Source organism: Panthera onca, chromosome A1 (genome assembly GCF_046562875.1).
Source record: "Panthera onca isolate mPanOnc1 chromosome A1, mPanOnc1 haplotype 2, whole genome shotgun sequence".
Classification (NCBI taxonomy): domain Eukaryota; kingdom Metazoa; phylum Chordata; class Mammalia; order Carnivora; family Felidae; genus Panthera; species Panthera onca.
The window spans coordinates 160,834,218-160,853,336 of NC_138339.1; the positions used below are offsets into that span (position 1 = coordinate 160,834,218).

Consider the following 19,119-nt stretch of genomic DNA (forward strand, 5'->3'; position numbering starts at 1 on the left):
ATCTGTCCCTGCGGCTGGGATCCGTAGGAGGCAGACCCTGGGAATCTGCTCACGGATCCTTGTGAAAGAGGTTGAGAGACAGGCTGCTGTGTTTATTTTTTTTTTATACCACAAGAAGTAAAGTAAACTAGGTTAGAAAAACACATTTTATTGCATTTTGAGATTTTCTCATGGACAAACCCTGTCTTTTCTTCTCACTTACGCATGGTTCACTAGAGAACTGGGGAAGCGTCACCAACGTCCAGCAGAGGGCGTCCTCCCACCCACCATCTCGGCTGTGCCCCTTTATGTTCAGGTCGCTTTACGGTTCCAACAAAATGTCAAGCCGCATTCTGATTGCGCATATCTAACGTGCTAGCCTTCCATTACAAAACCAGGTCCGGTTTTCTCCAAGTAGCCTCGATTCCAAAGCCAAGCACAGAAGAACATTTACAAAGGAACCAATCTGTGCCGTATTTCCAGGGGAAAAAGGATGCACTGAGAGCCCTACTTCATTTCGTAAACCAAACAGGAGGCCTAGGTAGAAATGCTTCTGTAAGTCAGGAGCTTGCTTAGCATGTGTTCGGTGTTTTAAAATCCTACAAAATCTTACAAAACACTTACGGGAATTCCGTCGGCACCAGGGAATCCGGAAACGCCTCTTGCTCCCTGTAAGGAAGGCAGACAAGCTTACTGTGGGCCAGGACACCCACTGCCCGTCACAAAAGTGGAGGGAACATGAGAAGTCATCATACCACATCTCCTTTCGGTCCTGTGATCCCCGGTGACCCCCTCTCGCCCTTGTCACCTTTGCGGCCCTGCAGTCCTGGGAATCCCTGCAGGCCTGGGGGCCCGGTGTACCCCTGGGGGCCCACTGGCCCTGGCTGGCCCTGCAGAAACAACAGAGTTTAATCACGGTTAATAACAACAGACGAGCATTTTCCAGCGTGCTGCTTTTGAAACGACGCTTTTCATTCTCAAAGAGCTATGATGTCCAGGGAACATCACATGTAGACAGTTCTATCTCCTGCCACAATTGCCACAGAGTGACTTCTGGCTAAGAAAGAAGGCCTAGAGTGTTAAAAGAAAAAAAAACATGTTAAATGTGAGAAAAAAAAATCATCCTAGATCACTAATGTCGCGTTACCGTGAAATGCTGGCATTAGGTTGGGATGAAAGAATCAGCTTACTTGGCTTTTTAAAAAAATTTTAATGTTTATTTATTTATTTTTGAGAGAGAGAGAGTGAGAGAGCGTGAGCAGGGGAAGGGCAGAGAGAGAGGGAGACACAGAATCTGAAGCAGGCTCCCGGCTCCCAGCTGTCTGCACAGAGCTCGACGCGGGGATCGAACCCACAGACCGTGAGATCATGACCTGAGCCAAAGTCGGACGCTTAACTGACTGAGCCACGCAGGCACCCCTTACCTGGCTTTTTTTTTTTTTAATAAAAAATGTGTTCTCAGTTAACAAGAAAATTCCAAACAGATTTCCAATATTTTATCTCTACTCAGTATAATGCCTGTAACAGGATGGAAATGTATATGGCACTCAGGTATCAAAATGATCCCCAGATGTTTAAGTGATCAGATAATCTCCTGTCTACACACATACTACACGCACACACAGAGAAACATTAAAGGTGTCTGAAGCCTGTAACAATCCACACCCGTGGCCATCGGACATGAGTGGCCATTATTTAAAAAAAAGACAAAATGATGTGCTGGTGAGCACACGGAGAAATCGGAGCGCTCGGCACTGCGCGTGGGGACGTAAAACGGCACGGCCGACGTGGAACAGGATGGTGGGTCCTCAAAAATTAAACAGAGAATTGCCATTCCATCCAGCAACCCACTTCTGGGAGAATCCTCAAAATCGCTGGGAGTGGAGACCGAACAGGTGCTTAGACGCCTGTGTTCGCTGTAGCATCTTCCCCAGCAGCCAAAGAGCAGACGCACGGCGTTTCCTGGGAGATGGTGAGTATACAAAATGGGGTCCATCCACGCCACGGGCGATTATTCACCTGGCCGGGGGGTGTGGGGGCCTCACCTCCCAACACTGCCGACGCCTGTGGACGTGGGGCCCAGGTGCGGGGGAAGCGGTCAGAATTTCTCGGAGGCGGAAGATACGGATGGAGGTTAAGATCGAGTCGATGGATGAGACCTGCCCCGAAGCTCGGGACCCCTGCCTCCTCCAACAAAGGGTGATTTGGTATGCCCCCTTAGGGCTCCCTCTGGGCCAGGTCAGTTCTGGAGATGATGGGTTCTCTTGCTCTACCCTCCTCGTGTTCCGGAGGGTCCGGTCAAGGTGGAACTCACCAGATACTCCGTCTGAGTGCAAGCATCACAGGCAGTGGTGAAGCCAGGGTATTTCGTGTCTTTGAACAATGCGGTAAAAGGGGGCTATCGCCCCTTTCTTGTCTCCCCCTCGTTGAGGAGGGTTGTGCTGGAAGGTGGGTAGCCCTGACCATATGAACACACGAACCCCAGGCTCACCCTAGGCTAGTGCTCAGGCCTTCTGCCTGCTACATTTGCTGGAAGTGTGGGGACAAAACGTGCTTTGATTCTGATTTTTACGGATCTTCTCCAGTCGTAATCATTTTTGTTTTGTTGGCACTGTTAGAATACCACCTTCTTGTGATTATGCGGTATGCCCCAAGCCCTCGAATGCCCCCAGTCATGGTGAGGCTCGCACGGCGAGCGTCCTTTTGGGCGTAAAATGTTCTTCAGTAACACTGTCACTTTTATCGTCTACAAAGTTCATCCCCATCGGGGGGGCTCACTGCACGCCTCCAACTAGGAGCGGCACCTACTGTTAACCACAGCAGAACATGTGTGTCTTCATGATGAAAAACCACATTCTTGTCGTGCCTTCAGTAACCTCTCCTCGGTTCCCTTTGATGGGAAAAGTGATAGCGACATCATGTACTCACTTTCCTGCCATTGTCAGTAAACTTCTTTTCAGCCTTTGTTTCTTGGATGGGAAGTCTGGCTTTTGGAATGAGCCTTTCCTCTTCTGAGGCGTGCTATCACTGTGAAATTCCCATAACACAACACAGACCCTTTAAAGGGGCTTCTAGCACATTCACAGTGTTCTCTACCCACCAGTTCTATCTAGGTCTAGAACATTCCCATCACCCCAAACGGAAACCCGTACCCACTGAGCAGACACTCCTCACTGCCCCTATATTTGCTGTCTGCTCTCCGTGTCTGTGGGATCTATCCATTCTGGGTATTTCACATATATGGAGTCATATGTATGATACGTGACCTTTTGTGCCTGGCTTCTTCCACTTACCATAGAATTTCTGAGGTTCTCCCATGGGGTAGCACCTGCAGTACCCCATTCACTTCCACGGCTGAATCATACTCATTGTATGGAGAGACCACAATTTGTCCATTTCATCCATTCATGGGCATTTACGGGGTTCCCACCTTAGGGCCATTGTGGCTCGTGCTACTATGGACGTGCACGTACAATTACCTGTGTGAGTGCCTGTTTTCGATTCTTCTGGGTACAGACTTCGGAACGGAATGGCTGTGCCTTCTGGCAATTGTCTAACTTTTTCAGGAACTGCCAGACTGCTTCCCACAGTGGCTGCATCACGTCCATTCCCAGCAGTGGTTTGTGAGGGTTCCAGATTTCTCCACACCCTTGCTAGCACTCGCTCTTTTCCCTTTCTTAGAAGTTCTAGCCATCGTGGTGGGTGTGAGGATGGTGACATTCTGAGGAGTTTATCTTGAGCTTCTGACAGATGGGACATTTCACAAATTCCATCCAGCTTCCACCCTGGGGAAGGGCCAGGAAGAGTCTGGAGAAAATCTGAATCAGACCTTCGTCCCCACGGACTGGACCCTCGCTCTTGTCCACAGTGCAAACGCTGTGCTGTTGAGGCGAAGTGGACATTGACGTCAAGGTCAAGGACCTTGCTCTGAATGTTTTAGTCATCAGGCCTGAGATTTACCCGAGGATATCCTGCCGGCCAGGGCATCCAGTGTGTCTGTCAAGAGCAGTTGGAATGATCAGCTAATGAAAAGGAGCTTCCTCTGTGCTAATTATCACCAACTTCCACCCTTAGTGGGAAGGTCACGGTCGGAAAACCTATTTCCATCTCTTCCCTTCCTTTTGTTCTAAGTGACGTTAAAAATAAAAATTACCCCAGAAGGAGACGTCTAGTTTGAATGTCTCTGCATAAACCTCAAGGGCTCCTGAGAGTCTTGCGGCGCACTTGACAAAAGCATTCCTGAGAAACATTTCTTAAAAGCCAGCAGACGCTGTGAAAGGAGTGGAGGGACCATGTGCTGTGACCCCCGTCCCGCCAGGCGATCTGATTCAGATCTACGTGTTACTCGCTGGGAGACAGGACAAAGGAAAAAGCATCATTAAATCGCGTATCTTCTGGGATGAAGTGCCTGTTATAGGTTTTATTTTTAAAAATCTTTAAAAACGTTTCTATTTTTGAGAGAGTGCAGGACGGGGTGGGACAGAGAGAGGGGGACAGAGGATCTGAAGCGGGGTCTGCACCAACAGCTGTGAGCCCGACATGGGGCTCGAACTCACGAAGCAGGAGATCATGAGCTGAGCTGAAGTCTGACGCTTAACTGACTGAGCTGCCCAGGCGCCCCTGTCTTGGTTTGAAAAAACGGTTTATCTTATTTTACCCCCATGCCAAACACGTGACAACTGTCACCCCCCACTTGAGAGGAGACAGCGGGGGCTCTGGAAGGAGCCCAGTATCGTGAAGTTGGGTCGGGGAGTGGGCCGGTTCTGAAGCTTCCGTGTTCCATTACATCATTGCTGCTCTGAGTGAGGTCCTCGACCTGAATCAGCTCCATCTGGGAGCTTGAGAGAAATGCGGAGTCCCAGGCTTGGCCCGGACCCTCCTGGAGCTTCAGTGACCACCCTCCCCGGGGGGTTTCTTTGTACAGTAGCCCGGGAGGCTTACTGCTCAACACCCCTCCCCCTGCAACATTCTCACAGAAGCAGGTATCTTTTAATAAAAATCTCATTTAATAAAAAATGAAGTCGGGTCTTAGAAAAACAGTTGAGTGTTTACTGCATCAGGCAGAGGAAGATCTAATATTTACGTTTGTTAAGTACTATTTCTAATGAACTTTTCTGGGTCTTAGGCTTCAGTGGGATCTGCAACAGGCCAGAACCAACTTTGCTCCCTGTGAGGACGGAAGGTTGCTCATCATGTCTCCTTCTTGAAATCACTCCTGGAGCCCGTGTGGGATCCAGGGTCGGCGGTGGAAGCTGAAGTCTGGAAAGGTGGATAGAATGCGTCCAGACTTGAATACACATTGCTCAAATACCGCGGCTGCGGCCAGAATGCACTTCAAGGCCTGAGACTCTTACTAAGCTTTCCTGAACTTGGAATTTTCACTTCTGAGAAAAGGGCAGAATATAACCAGCTATGTGCACGCGGGGGTGACTCCGGGCCTGCGGACGCGGACGCGAAGGTGGGGCGCTGATCATGAAGCGGGGCCCGAGAAGTGTGGCCTCACACGCGGCCCCAAGGGGGTGCCTGTTTCCATCCGCAGCTTGTTAACCTTACAGCTCTCTGTGGGGAGGAAGGTAAAAAAAAAAAAATAGCTTCCTTTATCAGAGAAGGATAAAGAGAAATGTTTCCAAGGATAAAACCCTGCTTCACTGCACATCAGGATTTTTAATTTACAGTACAGTATTTTCCTGCTCGAATAAGAATAAGCTTTTCACTTACTGGCCAACATGTGAATAGTAGGAAATCCCTTCTCTTTCTGAAGTTGACTCTTCCTGTCTTGCCTTTTATGGGCAGCGGGCCCCAGCAGACACCCCATATCCTCTCCCGTCCCCTGGGGGGCCCCTCCCTTCCTCGGCTGCTGGCGGTGCGTTCCAGGCCTTCCCGGCCCTTCCGATGCTGCCCTTCTCGGTGACCCTCTGGGGATTCCAGCCCAGGTCCCAGCTCATTAGAAAATACGTCAAATGGCCCAGATGCTGGGCAGGGCTACCTCTGAGGATCCAAGAAAACAATTCCTTCAGCTACAACTCAGACTTCGCCGCCGTTCTTAGGGTGAGTGAGTTTTTTGATGGCCCTGGCCGGGTGAGTCTGTACCATTTTCTGAGCTCATGATAACGTGGAGGCATCGGAACAGGACAGAACCTGTACGATAACAATCAGCAGTAACGAGCAGCCGCCCGATCCACGCGAGACAGAGCCCGTGGTCGGTCCGCCACCCTTTGCCTGTGGCTTCTTTGGCGTAACAGAACACCAGCCCTGCCCCGGCTACCATTCCGAATCACGGATTCCACCTATATGAGGTAGAACTATACTGGCCTTGGAAGTCCTGCTCTCCAAAATTATTTGGCACTGGCCACAGCACCAGCATCTATGCAAAGCAAATACATCCACACGTAAGGAAATAAACCGTGACCCTCGTCTGGTTCCATGTACACATGTGTGGTCAAAAAGGGTCACAGACCTGAGTGTAGGAGCTAAAACTCTAACTTTCTGAAGAAAAGCACACAGGGAAGAGTCTTAGCGACTTTGCATTAGGCAACTGTTTCTTAGACGCGCCCCAGAGATCATGAACCGTAAAAGAAAAATGTTGAAAACACCAGAAGGCTTGATCTTAAAGGTACCATCAAGAAATAAAGAGCAGCTACAGATGGGGGGGGGGGCATATTTCCAGAACACATATGTCTGATACGTGACTTTTGTCCAGAGTACACCCAGAAATCGAGGACAGAGACACTCGATATGAGATCTGAACCCACTCTTCCTCAGAGAAGACGACCAGAGGGAAGCCAGTCCACGCTGGTGCCACCAGGGAGGGCTATGGTCAGGACAGCCCCCCAGGGGTGGGTCGCCCGGCAGGACGGCATGCCAGGACCATGCCGGGGAGGCTGCCGGTGTGATGCGGAATGGGTAGCCTCTCTGGGAAAGTGTGGCAGTTTCTTATAAAGTTAAACATCCGCTTACCGTAAGACCTGTAGGTAAACGTTCATAGCGGTTTGGTTTATTTCAGCTGAAACCCTGGATGTCCAGCAGCTGATGAGTGTAGGAACTGGTACGTTCGTAAAATGGAATACCACTTAGCAACACAAGGGGGGAAATGACCTGATGTGTGCAACATGGAGGACGGATCTCGGGGCGTCATGGTGAGGGAAGCTCATCCCACCCATCCCGCTGGTAGGATGCTATGCTGATATCTGACTTACGACATTCAGAGAAAGCCAAACTAGGCACAGGAAACAGAGCAGTGGTGGCCGGGGGTGGAGGCAAAGGGAGGGAAGAGACTGAGACTTTTGGGGCTCATGGACCTGTCTTCCTTCACGATTACATGTAGCTGTACACGACTGTCAGTATCCACTAAATTGCACGCAAAATATTACCTCGACAAAATTAACTTAAATACAAGTGAAGAGAAGAGTCTGGTAAAGACACACATTAAGAGGACAAGTCTGGGGGCGCCTGGGTGGCTCAGTCAGTTGAGCATCCGACTTCAGCCCAGCTCATGATCTCAGGGTTCATGAGTTTGAGCCCCGCATCGGGCTCTGTGTGGAAGGCTCGGAGCCTGGAGCCTGCTTCGGATTCTGTGTCTCCTCTCCCTCTCCCCCTCCCCTGCTCACACACTCTCTCTCTCTTAAAAATAATAAACATGAAAAAGTTAAGGGGCGTCTGGGTGGCTCAGTCGGTTAAGTGTCCAACTTTGGCTCAGGTCATGATCTCATGGTCTGTGGGTTTGAGCCCTGCATTGGGCTCTGTGCTGGGAGCCTGGAGCTTGCTTCGAATTCTGTGTCTCCCTCTCTCTCTGCCCCTCCCCCACTCATGCTCTGTCTCTTTCAAAAATAAATAAATGTTAAAAAAAAGAAAAAGAAAAAAAAAAGAAGAGAAGCCTGAAGTTCATGGGCTTGTTGGATACGACCAAGTCCTTCTGGAACATTCTTACGAATGAATTTATAAGGTCACTAATGTTTCGGAAAGGAAGAAGGAAGAGGGGACACTTTTAAAACGCCTTATTAAAAATACACTTAGCCAAATGCTTTTTAAAAATGTCTGCCAGGGAGATGAAAAAAAAAAAAAAACCCAAACTGCAGAAACTAAGGGCTGGTCTGGAGTCCAGTCCGGAATCTGGTCTGTGGCACTTGATGTGGACAGAAAGGAGGGCCGTCTGCACTCAGCCTGCCGAGCGGCCAGACTGGAAGTGGGTCAGGACCAAAGAGAAGGCCAGGCGGTGCTGGCCTCCACGATGCACAGTCTTCGGAAAGAACACACCAGAGGCATCACCTCTACTCGTAAGATGCTGCTGTACAGTTTTACCTGAAATGAGTCACATTTTACAGCAGAGGAGAAATGGGTCAGCTCCCGGTACCCACCCACAGGAGCAGGACATCTGCAAACTCTGCTCCTTCTTCTAAAAATAGGCAGCACATGGGCCGTCCCACTCGATGGCTTTTACCCCAATGTGAGGCCACGCTTTTTACAGTCTGGATGTGACGCTGCCTGGCATATGTCAGAAAAGCCGAACTTCTGGGAAAGCCTTCCCCTGCTTGCGGCAATAAATACATTTCGTTTGCCCGAACGCGACTGCTTGCCTAACATACCGGCTTGGTTTCTCAAGCCTCCTGGCCCCCAAGAAGACATGGAGTTGGATGTGGATGAACTGAGGGCCTCGGGGAGCCCAGGCGGCAGCCAAGAATGGGCTGGAAGAGCAGATTCTGGGACCACAGGTGTCCCGTAGGCAGGAAATGCTCTAACTGAGCTCTGACTACACGGAAAACAGTATTAGTGCCCAGAGTAACTGCAGCAAATGGCCTTCGTGTCCTTATGAGTGATACAAGGGCTCCTGGCTGTACTTAGGTATCAGAAAGTGACAACCAGAATACGAGGCGATTTTGGAGTTACCAAATCAGGCAACCGCAGGTAACTAAAACAGCCGTCTACGTGTACGGTCTCAGTGGAGACCATTCATTTCCATGTGCCAAGACTCCACCGGTCTCCTTAGATCATACTCCTAGGCCACGGTCGAGTGTGACGTGACTCACGGCAGACCCTGTGCGTTTCTCTCACGGCCTTGTGATTGGCAAACAAGCCCTGGGGGGGATGCCTGCACACAGGGGAGCCACAGAAGACACCCTGTGTGTGGGGCCTCCTGATGCTGGCTCCCCTGATGAGGTCATCAACTGGCCGGCAGGAGTGCGGAATGCCTTTTGGATGTTGGTGGCATGGACTAGGAGCAGGACCAACAGTTCTATCTAGCTTGCTTTTAGAATAAACACAGTCACCTGAAAGAAAACTATTCTTGAGGTTGGCATTATATTGATTTTTTTAAATATTTATTTTTGAGAGAGAGAGAGCGAGCATGCACACAAGCAGGGGAGGGGCAGAGAGAGAGGGAGACACAGAATCGGAAGCAGGCTCCAGGCTCTGAACTGTCAGCACAGAGTCCGAAGTGGGGCTTGAACCCACAAACCATGAGATCGTGACCTGGGCTGAAGTCGGATGCTTAACCCACTGAACCACCCAGGCGCCCCTGGAAATCCATATTTTTAACAAGGTCCCCAAGCAACTCAGATGCAAAGCCAGGTTTGGGAGTCAGGGGACAAATATAATTCTCACACAGGACAGGTGAGGGGACAGCCCAGGGAGGTGGAGGTCTTAACCCACAGCTCTGCTGGCCCTCCGCCCGAGAGCACTTCATGACATCCTTCTGATGACGCTCCAGGTGTCACGGTCAGGGTGACCCCCTCCGCTGACTCTAGGGGCCTGGATGCTTGTGTTCGTCAAGTGAATGTAAGACCTCCTCTCACTTTACGACCCAAGGACTGCTTCCTCACTCCCCTGCACAGAGGACTGTGTGACCCTCCCCAAGGTGGACGGGAACTGTAGCCCAGCAAAATGCGTCAGGATGGAACTTTCCATATTTTCAGCATTTACAATGTTTTTGCCTCCAAGAGTTAAAGAAGAAAACTCCCGAGGGTCAGTGACCTTATTCCAGTGATTGAAAAAACTCCAGCAGGGGCCATACTGGTTCACTCTGGTTGCTTTGGATCTGATGATGCTCCTATATCCAGTCTTTGGAGACTCCCGGGGTCTCCTTGGGAGGACCTGAAACCCCCACCACTCATTTCAAAGGGAGCCGGTCTCCACAGAGCCCAAGAGCAGGCTGTTTCCCAGAACGCTATGCAGTTTGGGGCCGTTTTCTTGATCCCTTGTAATATTTTGTTTTCTGAGGATAATGATTTCATTCCCTTTAACAAAATGAGACATCCCTCACCTTTTAAAAGAAAACCTGGCTAATGTACCCCAAAGTAAGTCATTAGAAGTTTTAAGAGCAGTAACCATGTTTTTTTTTTTTTAATTTTTTTTTTAACGTTTATTTATTTTTGAGACAGAGAGAGACAGAGCATGAACAGGGGAGGGGCAGAGAGAGAGGAAGGCACAGAATCTGAAGCCGGCTCCAGGCTCTGAGCTGTCAGCACAGAGCCCGACGCGGGGCTCAAACTCACGGACCGTGAGATCATGACCTGAGCTGAAGTCGGACGTTTAACCGACAAAGCCACCCAGGCGCCCCAGTAACCATGTTTTATGCGCATTTTGTGAGAAGTTGGAAGTGATGAGTTCAAACAGTGGATGCAGTTATGCATTTAAGTTCAGATCCAGCATTTAAGTTCAGATCCGAGCAGCTTGGCTCGGAGCCAGTCAGGGCTGACGGAGGTCCCCGTGGTCACAGGAAGCATCACTGTGTGCACTGTCCTACTCTAGAAGGCTGGGTAAGCCCTGAAGGTGGTGGTTTGTCACTTGCATAGGCCTCAGGGCTCCTGAGTGCGGGGTGACGTGGGACGCTCCCCGCCAAGTGGCCTGATGGACGTTCCCAACACCAACGTCCCTTACCTACAGGTGTTGGGAAAAGGCTTTCTGCTTGTAGACCACTTTTACGACCATTATAACGAGTTCATGGTTTCTGGGGCACTTTTGAAGCACAGTGCCAGTGCGTAAGACTTGTGGGGGGCTATCGCCCTCTGGTTCTGTCCCCCAGTATGCCAAAGTGTGTCACCTACAGCCTTAGATCCCTCCCTCACTCTGCTCCAGCCCGTGGAATTACTGATCTGGTTCTGCACTGGGCAGGTGATCTGGTTCTGCACTGTTGGGGAGAGGGCTTTTCAGGCGTCAGCGTGGATCACAAAGGCAGAGCACCCAGACTCATGGGGAGGGATGCCGGCCTTATCAAAACTGTGTACGATCGGATAAAGAGAGATCAGCCGCCGAAATCAAGACCTAGGAAACCAGGCCAGGGTTTTGGAATGCCGGGACTCCCGCCCCCAGGGATTTACTTCTGGTAATCTTTGAACCACGCTGTTTTGAGGACAACTGTTAGCGATATACGGAACATGCTGGAACCATTCTGCACAACCACCGTAACTCAGGAGGAGCAAAGGTTACAGACAAAAGGGGTGTTTGCCAACTGGGGTCTGGGAAAAGCTATAAAAGGAAGCTTTGCGACACTAGCTGAATGTTTCTTTTTAGAATAAAAATTTCACTCTGTATCAACAGAAGACACCTTCTCACTGCCTCCTCCTACACTGCGGGTCAGAGGAACCCGGTGCAGTTCCCGCGGCTGGCACTGGGTGGCAGTCAGTCGCGCTTTTGGGAGCGAGACCCCGCCCCACTTCAGACTTCAGGTTTGTCGCGTCCAAGATTTTGGGACTGTTCTGGGTGACGATGACCCCCTTCCGTGGGACAGAGGGCAGGCCCCTCAGTTGTCACGGGGAGCTAACCTCCCAGGGGGAAAATTCTGATGAAAATGTTCACGGCAGAATTCCAACGGTGTCGAAAGAGCGTATCAAATTCCGGTTTTCTCTTCACGGGGCACTTGAACTAACAGTAATTAATTATCTTGTACTTCCCTTCCCTTTTGACTTGCCCAAAGGAATGTGTTCTAAGTACACAGAAATAGCGGAGGACCCGTTAGACCCAGACCCAGTGCAGAGTTCCGGGAGACAGCAAAGTAATAAGTGCAACCAACATTTCTAGAGTGGAGCGTTCACGGTGCGGAAAACTTTCCACCAGCAAACGGATTTAATCCCCATGGCACCTCTACGGGGCAGGTGCCGTTCCCATATTGGCTCCGAGGATGGATTCGTGCCCAGCTTCGTGGGACGTGCCCAGAAGGCAACGTCAAGGCGCCTACGAACGCCCCTTGAGTAACGGACATGACTTGGGACCCTGAATCATCTGTTTCACTGATCTTCACGAGGCTACAACAAAGCCAAAAGCAATGGCCAAAGTGACAAAGCCAAACAGATGTACGCCTGGGGTTCGCGCAGACCCAACAGAACAGAGCCAGTCACCTCCCTGGGAGATTATCTGAGAACCTGCTTCTCTGCTTTAACCCAACGCTGCTCAATTGCCGCCATTTCACGGCTCATTAATCCGCCTCCTGCTAGAAAGTGACCGGGGCAGAAAGAGAAGGTGAAACTCCAAGTCACTTCTGTTACTTTTTAGCAACTCTGGTCAAGAGGTATGCGGGGGGGGGGGGGGGGGGGGCGGGGGCTGCAGGCTAAGACATCAGGACACAGGGAGGGGGGCAGCTGGACGCATCCCATGACTGTGTTCTCTCTGGCACTCATGCATACTCGCTGTTGGGGGAAGACCATGTTAGCAGACTTCTCAACGGTTGAGGAGGTTTTTATGGTAAGAAGATTGGATCGCTAAGTATTTCCTGAACAAAGGGTACGCTGGATCTGTGAGAGTAAGTTTTCAGATACATGGAACTTGCTGGAAAATCACCTCTGGCAAGAATAAGTTCCTCGGGGAGAGGCCCGTCTGGACAAAGCAGAGCCCGAGACAGGAAACAGGGCCACGTACTGCTAGTGCCATTTCTTTTTCTTGTTTTAAGGTTTTTAAAAATGTTTATTTGAGAGAGAGAGAGAGAGGGAGAGGGAGAGGGAGAGAGAGAATCCCAAGCAGGCTCCACACCATCAGCACAGAGCCTGACGTTGGGCTCAAACCCGTGAACTGTGAGATCATGACCTGAGCCGAGATCAGGAGTGAGACACTTAACTGACTGAGCCACCCTGGTGCCCCCACCAGAGCCGTTTCTAAGGGGAGGCGAGACTCCCCTGGAGGGAGGGAGGAGACCATGTCAGAACTGGCAGCTACTTGGTTGGGAACACAGTGAAAAGGTGTGAAAGTGGCTTCTAATTGGATGTGGCAGAGATGTTACGGGACAGAGAATGGGAGCTGTTTCCAAGAGCAGGCGTAGAAGGAACCCCCAGAAGAGGCGTGTAGAAGACGCTGGCAGGGGCCCGGATCGTCTGCATCGGGAGTGCAGGGCGTCCACAGTCCCCAGCCGTGTGGCGCTGTCCCAGCAGGGGCAGATGCTGGTGGTCCACCCACGACCGAGTTACAGATTTGTGCAGAGAGCTCGAAGAACCCCCAGGATGTCAGAAGCACATTAGGACATCTAAACATAGATTTACTTAAGGACACGTGGAATTAATTGTAAGCTTGGGAACAACTCCTAGAGAAGGACATAGCGCTATCTAACTTGGGGCCCAAGTGGTCTGGACCCGGTAACGTGGCTAGGTCGTGGTGAGCGGCCGGCCATATTCTAGTTCATTAATTTTGCACACTCCACGTTGCCCTTGAAGTTTGGTGCTGGGGGAGGTTACGTGGCAGATAGTGAAACCAGATCAAAGTTCAGTCTCCTTATTTACATCTTTAAAAGTGTCTAACGTTTTGGAAACGGTTCCACAGAGTATTTGTTGCAAAGATATTATCAATAATGACATCTAGGGGCCTCTGGGTGGCTCAGTCGGTTAAGCATCTGACTTCGGCTCAGGTCACGATCTCACGGTTTTTAGGTTCGAGCCCCGCGTCGGGCTCCATGCTGACAGCTCGGAGCCCGGAGCCTGCTTTGGAGTCTGTGTCTCCTTCTCTCTCTCTGCCCCTCTCCTGCTTGCACTCTCTCTCTCCCTCTCTCAGAAATAAATAAACATTAAAACATTAAAAAAATAATAACATCTCGTGCACTGGTGGAGATTCTGGAACTGCTGAGCAGAGGCACGTGATGACGGCGACTGTCCTCGGCCACAGAGTGGATGTGTGAGCTGAAGGTCCGTGTCCGCCATCAGGGTTAAATCCCGCTAACAAAGGGCTGGCAAGCACGGTCGTGTCTGACACAGCAGATGGCTATCTGGACATCCTGGACTTCCCTCCGAAGACTCCCCGGTCTAGAGTGGCTATTTGGATCAACACTGAACACACATCCGCAATTAAAAAAAGAACAACAAACCACGAGAAATTGATCTTTTTTCAGTCTGGTGGAAAGATAATGGATGGCTCATTTGTACAGACATGAAACCCGGGGTCCGGGGTGGGAGGAAACCAAATGACATTAACACTCATTCCAGAGAAGTGACTCAGCTATGTGCTGTCCTCCTGACAGGGGCAGAAACAACCTCCAGAATGCTCGTTCTTCTCAAAGCCATTTGCCGGGAGAAGAAATAGCAATTTTCATCCACAAAATGGGAGGCGACCACGCCACACAGCCACCCCTCCAAGGCACATGCTCACTGCTGACGTGCTCCTTCGAAGACCGTGTGGCCCGAGACAAGATGCACACGGTTCACCGAAAAGACAGGGAGCCTCGACGGGGAGGCTCGGAACACAGACCTGGAGGCGGGCCGATCGGCACGCATGGTTCCTGCTGTCTGTGGGAGCTGGAATAAACATGGCAGAGTTCATCCATCACACGGCTGGAGCCCAGCATCCTTGCGAGCTTCCCCCCCAGAAAGCCCTGCCCTTCAGACTTGGGAAGATGTTCCCTTCTGTGCTGCATGTGGCCGTGTTGTTGTCCATCACGGTCACGGCCTTGTCAGTTGGTCCTGTTCTGCACATGGTGGGCCACAGGTCGGGGTAACACCGTGAAGGTTAGGGGTTTCCTCTCCGCCAGCCTGGGTCGCTGACCCTCCAGTGGATTCCAATCCTAAACGCAGCGGAGGGGAAGAAGAACGTCCGCAGAAAATACAGAAAGAAGAACACACGAGCAAACAGGAGATACGGACCATGAGATGTCGCCCCTCGTCCCTACTTGTGCACGGACGAAGGAGGCCACGTCCTCACTGGTGCAGCCTCTCGTGCGTTTCTCTGATTTAGACACGCTGCTGGTTATGAATGACGCTCACTATCTGCTTCCCATCGGGGATTTATGGGCAACGGCCGCTCAGTTCGGCAGTGATTTCTTTGAGCCACAAGATTCCTCCTTGTCAAGCAAAACAGTAGTGCTTTCTTGGACGCCTCCATCTGATGCGCCAGGAAGGAATTCAGGAGGCAGAGGCTGGCATGGCTTTTCCCTCTGATAGTGATTCACTGGAAAATGATTTCCCATCAAGAACGCGCTTCCATTTCTTTAGCGGCTTTTCTGCTCTCCCTTCCATGCCCAGGACCACAAGCTGGCACCTGCTTGCTCCTGGGAAGGTCTCCAAGGGACACACCGATTGGCATGAACATCCGCTAACTTTAAGTCTCCTCTCTCTTTTTGTTTAAATTTTAACATTCATTTATTTTTGAGACACACAGAGAGAGCATGAGCAGGGGAGGGGCAGAGAGAGAGGGAGACCCAGAATCTGAAGCAGGCTTCAGGCTCTGAGCTGTCAGCACAGAGCCTGACGCAGGGCTTGAACTCACGGACTGTAAGAACATGACCTGAGCCGAAGTCAGATGCTTAACCGACTGAGCCACCTTGGCGCTCCTGTAAGTCTCCCTTCCTAAAAAAACCTCCAGAAACCAAAAACCAAGGGGAAAAGTGAGGTGATTTCAAATGGTCTAAGTTAATTCAACTGGACCTAGTGAACTTCTCCAGCCACCGCTGCTGCCTCTGAGCGCTGGGCTGGGACTGTGGCACGCGGGTTGGGCAGTGTGGAGGGGTGGGGATCCCCCTGGTACCACCTCGCGGGCATCTCCCCCCATGCATGAGACCCCAGGCGTCCATAGTGCCGGGCACTTGAGAGGCTCCATCACCATCCCGCCATCCCGAGCATCCCAGGGGCACCTGCCCGCGTCAATCCCCTGCTGGCTCTCTGAGCAAAGACCGTTTTCCAAGCACAGCCCGCCTGTTTGGTCTCTGAAATGATCTGCTGCATTGGGATTTTATAGGAGTTTTATAATTCCTTCAGTCCCCACTGCCCGCCAGCCGTCCCCCTTTCTCTTCTCAACCCCTGGCCTGGCCGTGTGATGTCAACCAGCAGCGCCTGCCCTGTGGCCCGCACCCCGCTTCCCTGCTAGGAGAGCATCCTGCCCTCTCCCCTGGGGGGGGCGCCATGCCTCTGAATCTGCGTCTCCCACCTCCCCACAATCTGGCACGCGGGCTGGTCACATACGTGAAGGATGAAAACATACGGGGCTTTATGAGTATTCCACTTTACAGCGAGGGCAGAACCTTCAGATACGTGTCGGGTTGGAAGTGCTCCATCGACCCAACAAGTTTCCTTTAAAAAAGCAATTAAAGGGGCGCCTGGGTGGCTCAGTCGGTTGAGCGTCCGACTTTGGCTCAGGTCATGATCTCGTGGTCCGAGAGTTCGAGCCCCGTGTCGGGCTCTGTGCTGACAGCTCAGAGCCTGGAGCCTGCTTCGGATTCTGTGTCTCCCTCTCTCTCTGCCCCTCCCCCATTCGCGCTCTGTCTCCCTCTGTCTCAGAAATAAATACACATTTAAAAAAAATAAAAAAAATTAATAAAGCAATTAAATAAGAGAAACCGAAATACCTCATTATCATATGATTTGCTACCTTACGCTTTTTTGCTTTGCATGCCAACCGATTCACAGAGACACAGTTTACGAGCTTTCAGGCCAAGAGGCTATAAGCTGAGCCAACCACCTGCAGGTCAGTGAGGTGAGGAGTCAGGGTCCAGCCTGCTCTGAACCAGGGCTGCTTGGAAAGTAACAGAGCTGAGCGTTTTCCTAACACAAAATGTGGACTTTGAAGAAGCTTTTTTAAAAATAGGTTTTGTTTGCTTTAGTTCCCACGGCCGGGCCGGTGTGCAGCAAAACCCCAGTGTCTCCTCTCCACGCGTCCAGTCAGGTCCCCTCGGGTCTCCACGGCAAACACCTTCGCGAAATGGCATAGGCCACCCTTCGTGTTACTTTCGTTCCCTCTGTTCTTCATTTTAAAGGACACGGACCACGCTAAAATGAGTTGTTGGTTTGGCTCCCCTGAGCAGAGCCCAAACCGACAGTAAACAGCACCAAACCCGCCCTCGTGACACACTGGGTCGTAGTTCGATGACGCTTTTACCTGCGAACTCGTTCTCCGCGTCTCTGCCTCCCCGATTCACAGGAGGTGGTCAGGACTGTGATGATGGGATACACGGATGGATGCAAATTTATAATAAAAGGCAAAACCAAACAACCATGGACGGAACAGTCCGTTACAAAATGGAGCTGTGCTAAACCAACCCAATGGTTAGGAAAGAAGTTGGAAATGTGTGGGTGTGCTCTCAAGGTCTCAGAAAAATTCAGGAAGTGCACCAGATGTCTTCTGTTAAGAGGCGTTGGAAGTCCCAAGAGCTACATCTTTTTTTTTTTTTAAATATAAGTTTATTTGTGAGAGTATGTTTTTCCTCTTAAATAGTTCTCTTCGAAAACTTCCCAAATGGAATGCTGGCCAAAGTGGTGAACCCCTCAGGCTTCAGGGAGCGACTCAGAGTGTGTGCACTTGAACGTGAGAGTCCCTACAGGAGGCAGAGATCTAGGTCAATCATCTGAAACACTTCATTTTCTGAATAGCTCTTTTCTCTTACTTACTGAAGCAGAATCAGGGCTTTTTCTTTAATCTAATCGGTCATGAGTCGTATAGTGCAGGCTCAGAGGTAACCATATTTTCCCTCTTTGGAAGATGATATAAGAGGTCATAATGGTAAGCATGCTGCTATTTTTGTGTGTTTTTGACATAAGCATTGATAAATAAGGATCACATTCAAGGACTCAGAAATCAAGTTAGTAAAGCTAGTAAAACACTGGGGTTTTCTGCGTTTTGGTTATAATTTTGAATATATGTTTGAATACGAATGAAATGATACTTTTCTTAGTGTCATTGTTTTTTTTAAGTTTTATTTATTTTGAGAAAGAGAGTGCATGAGTGAGTGGGGGAGGGCGGAGAGAGAGAGAGAGAGAGAGAGAGAGAGAGAGAATCCCAAGCAGGTTCTGTGCAGTCAGTACAGAGCCTGACATGGGGTTTGAACCCATGAACCATGAAATCATGACTTGAGCTAAGATCAAGAGTCAGACACTTAACCGACTGAGTCACCCAGGCGCCCCTACTTTCATTGTTTTGTAATCGACTTTGGGCTAGAAAAGCTGCCTTGAGCCCCATTTTGTCCAGTTATCAGCAGGAGAGGGACAGAAATTTCCTTCTGACCAAAGTTTCAAAAGCCACAGAATGAATTAATGTCCAGAAAACATCTAACATCTTATTGCAACGTCTTGTCAGCTCAGAACTTTCCCACCTATGCTGCTCCTACAAGTTAGTCACACACACCAAGTGTGTACGGACGATTAGGTTATGTAATGAACATGCACTACATGAATGAATGAAAATGGAAGTCACCATCCCGGCTGGCTGGTCCACGAGGCTGTAGGAACAGCCGGTGCGTGAACCCTGGGAGAGGTTAGAAACGCAGCTGGTGTGTGTTTGGGAGAATTTGTCTGGTTACTACACATGGTTATTGGATATATTATGAATATGGAACAAATTCAAGAACATTAGATTCTCCTAGCCTTGTGGCGATTACCAAAGTCATCAAGAATTTTAATCAAGCATCTTACAGAAGGAACTTGTACAATTATCAAATGACAGAAGCTGTGACCGAAGCCAGCCTCATTCAAATCCTCCTGTCTCAGCCTTGAAGCAGTGCTGTTCCCTCCGAAGGGGGCAGGTGGCCTCCCATCTTCCTGGCAGGAAGACCATGGACCGCAAATATAACTAGATTAAAATAAATTAGTAGAGTTGTGTGGGAATTTACATTTTCAAACATTTTCACAACCAATCCCTCCAAACTTAAGCCATTTCCCCAAAGTTCCAATATTTTCACATATTACACAAAAGTGGATTGCGTCGCCTGAGGAATGGCAGGCATCTGGAGAAGGGAAAGTTTCACAAGCC

The 19,119-nt window shown here is 50.2% G+C and overlaps 1 protein-coding gene across 2 annotated transcripts in view; it reads right to left on the minus strand.

The window, feature by feature from the left end:
• COL4A2 (collagen type IV alpha 2 chain) overlaps positions 1-19,119 on the minus strand; it is a 174,379-nt gene that overhangs the window by 71,032 nt on the left and 84,228 nt on the right. For both annotated transcript variants that reach the window (XM_078453055.2, XM_078453054.2), the window contains exons 5-6: positions 735-869; positions 604-648 (exon numbers count right to left, since the gene is read on the minus strand). In XM_078453055.2, the coding sequence (XP_078309181.1) occupies positions 604-648; positions 735-869 (180 nt within the window). The remainder of the gene's footprint in view (positions 1-603; positions 649-734; positions 870-19,119) is intronic.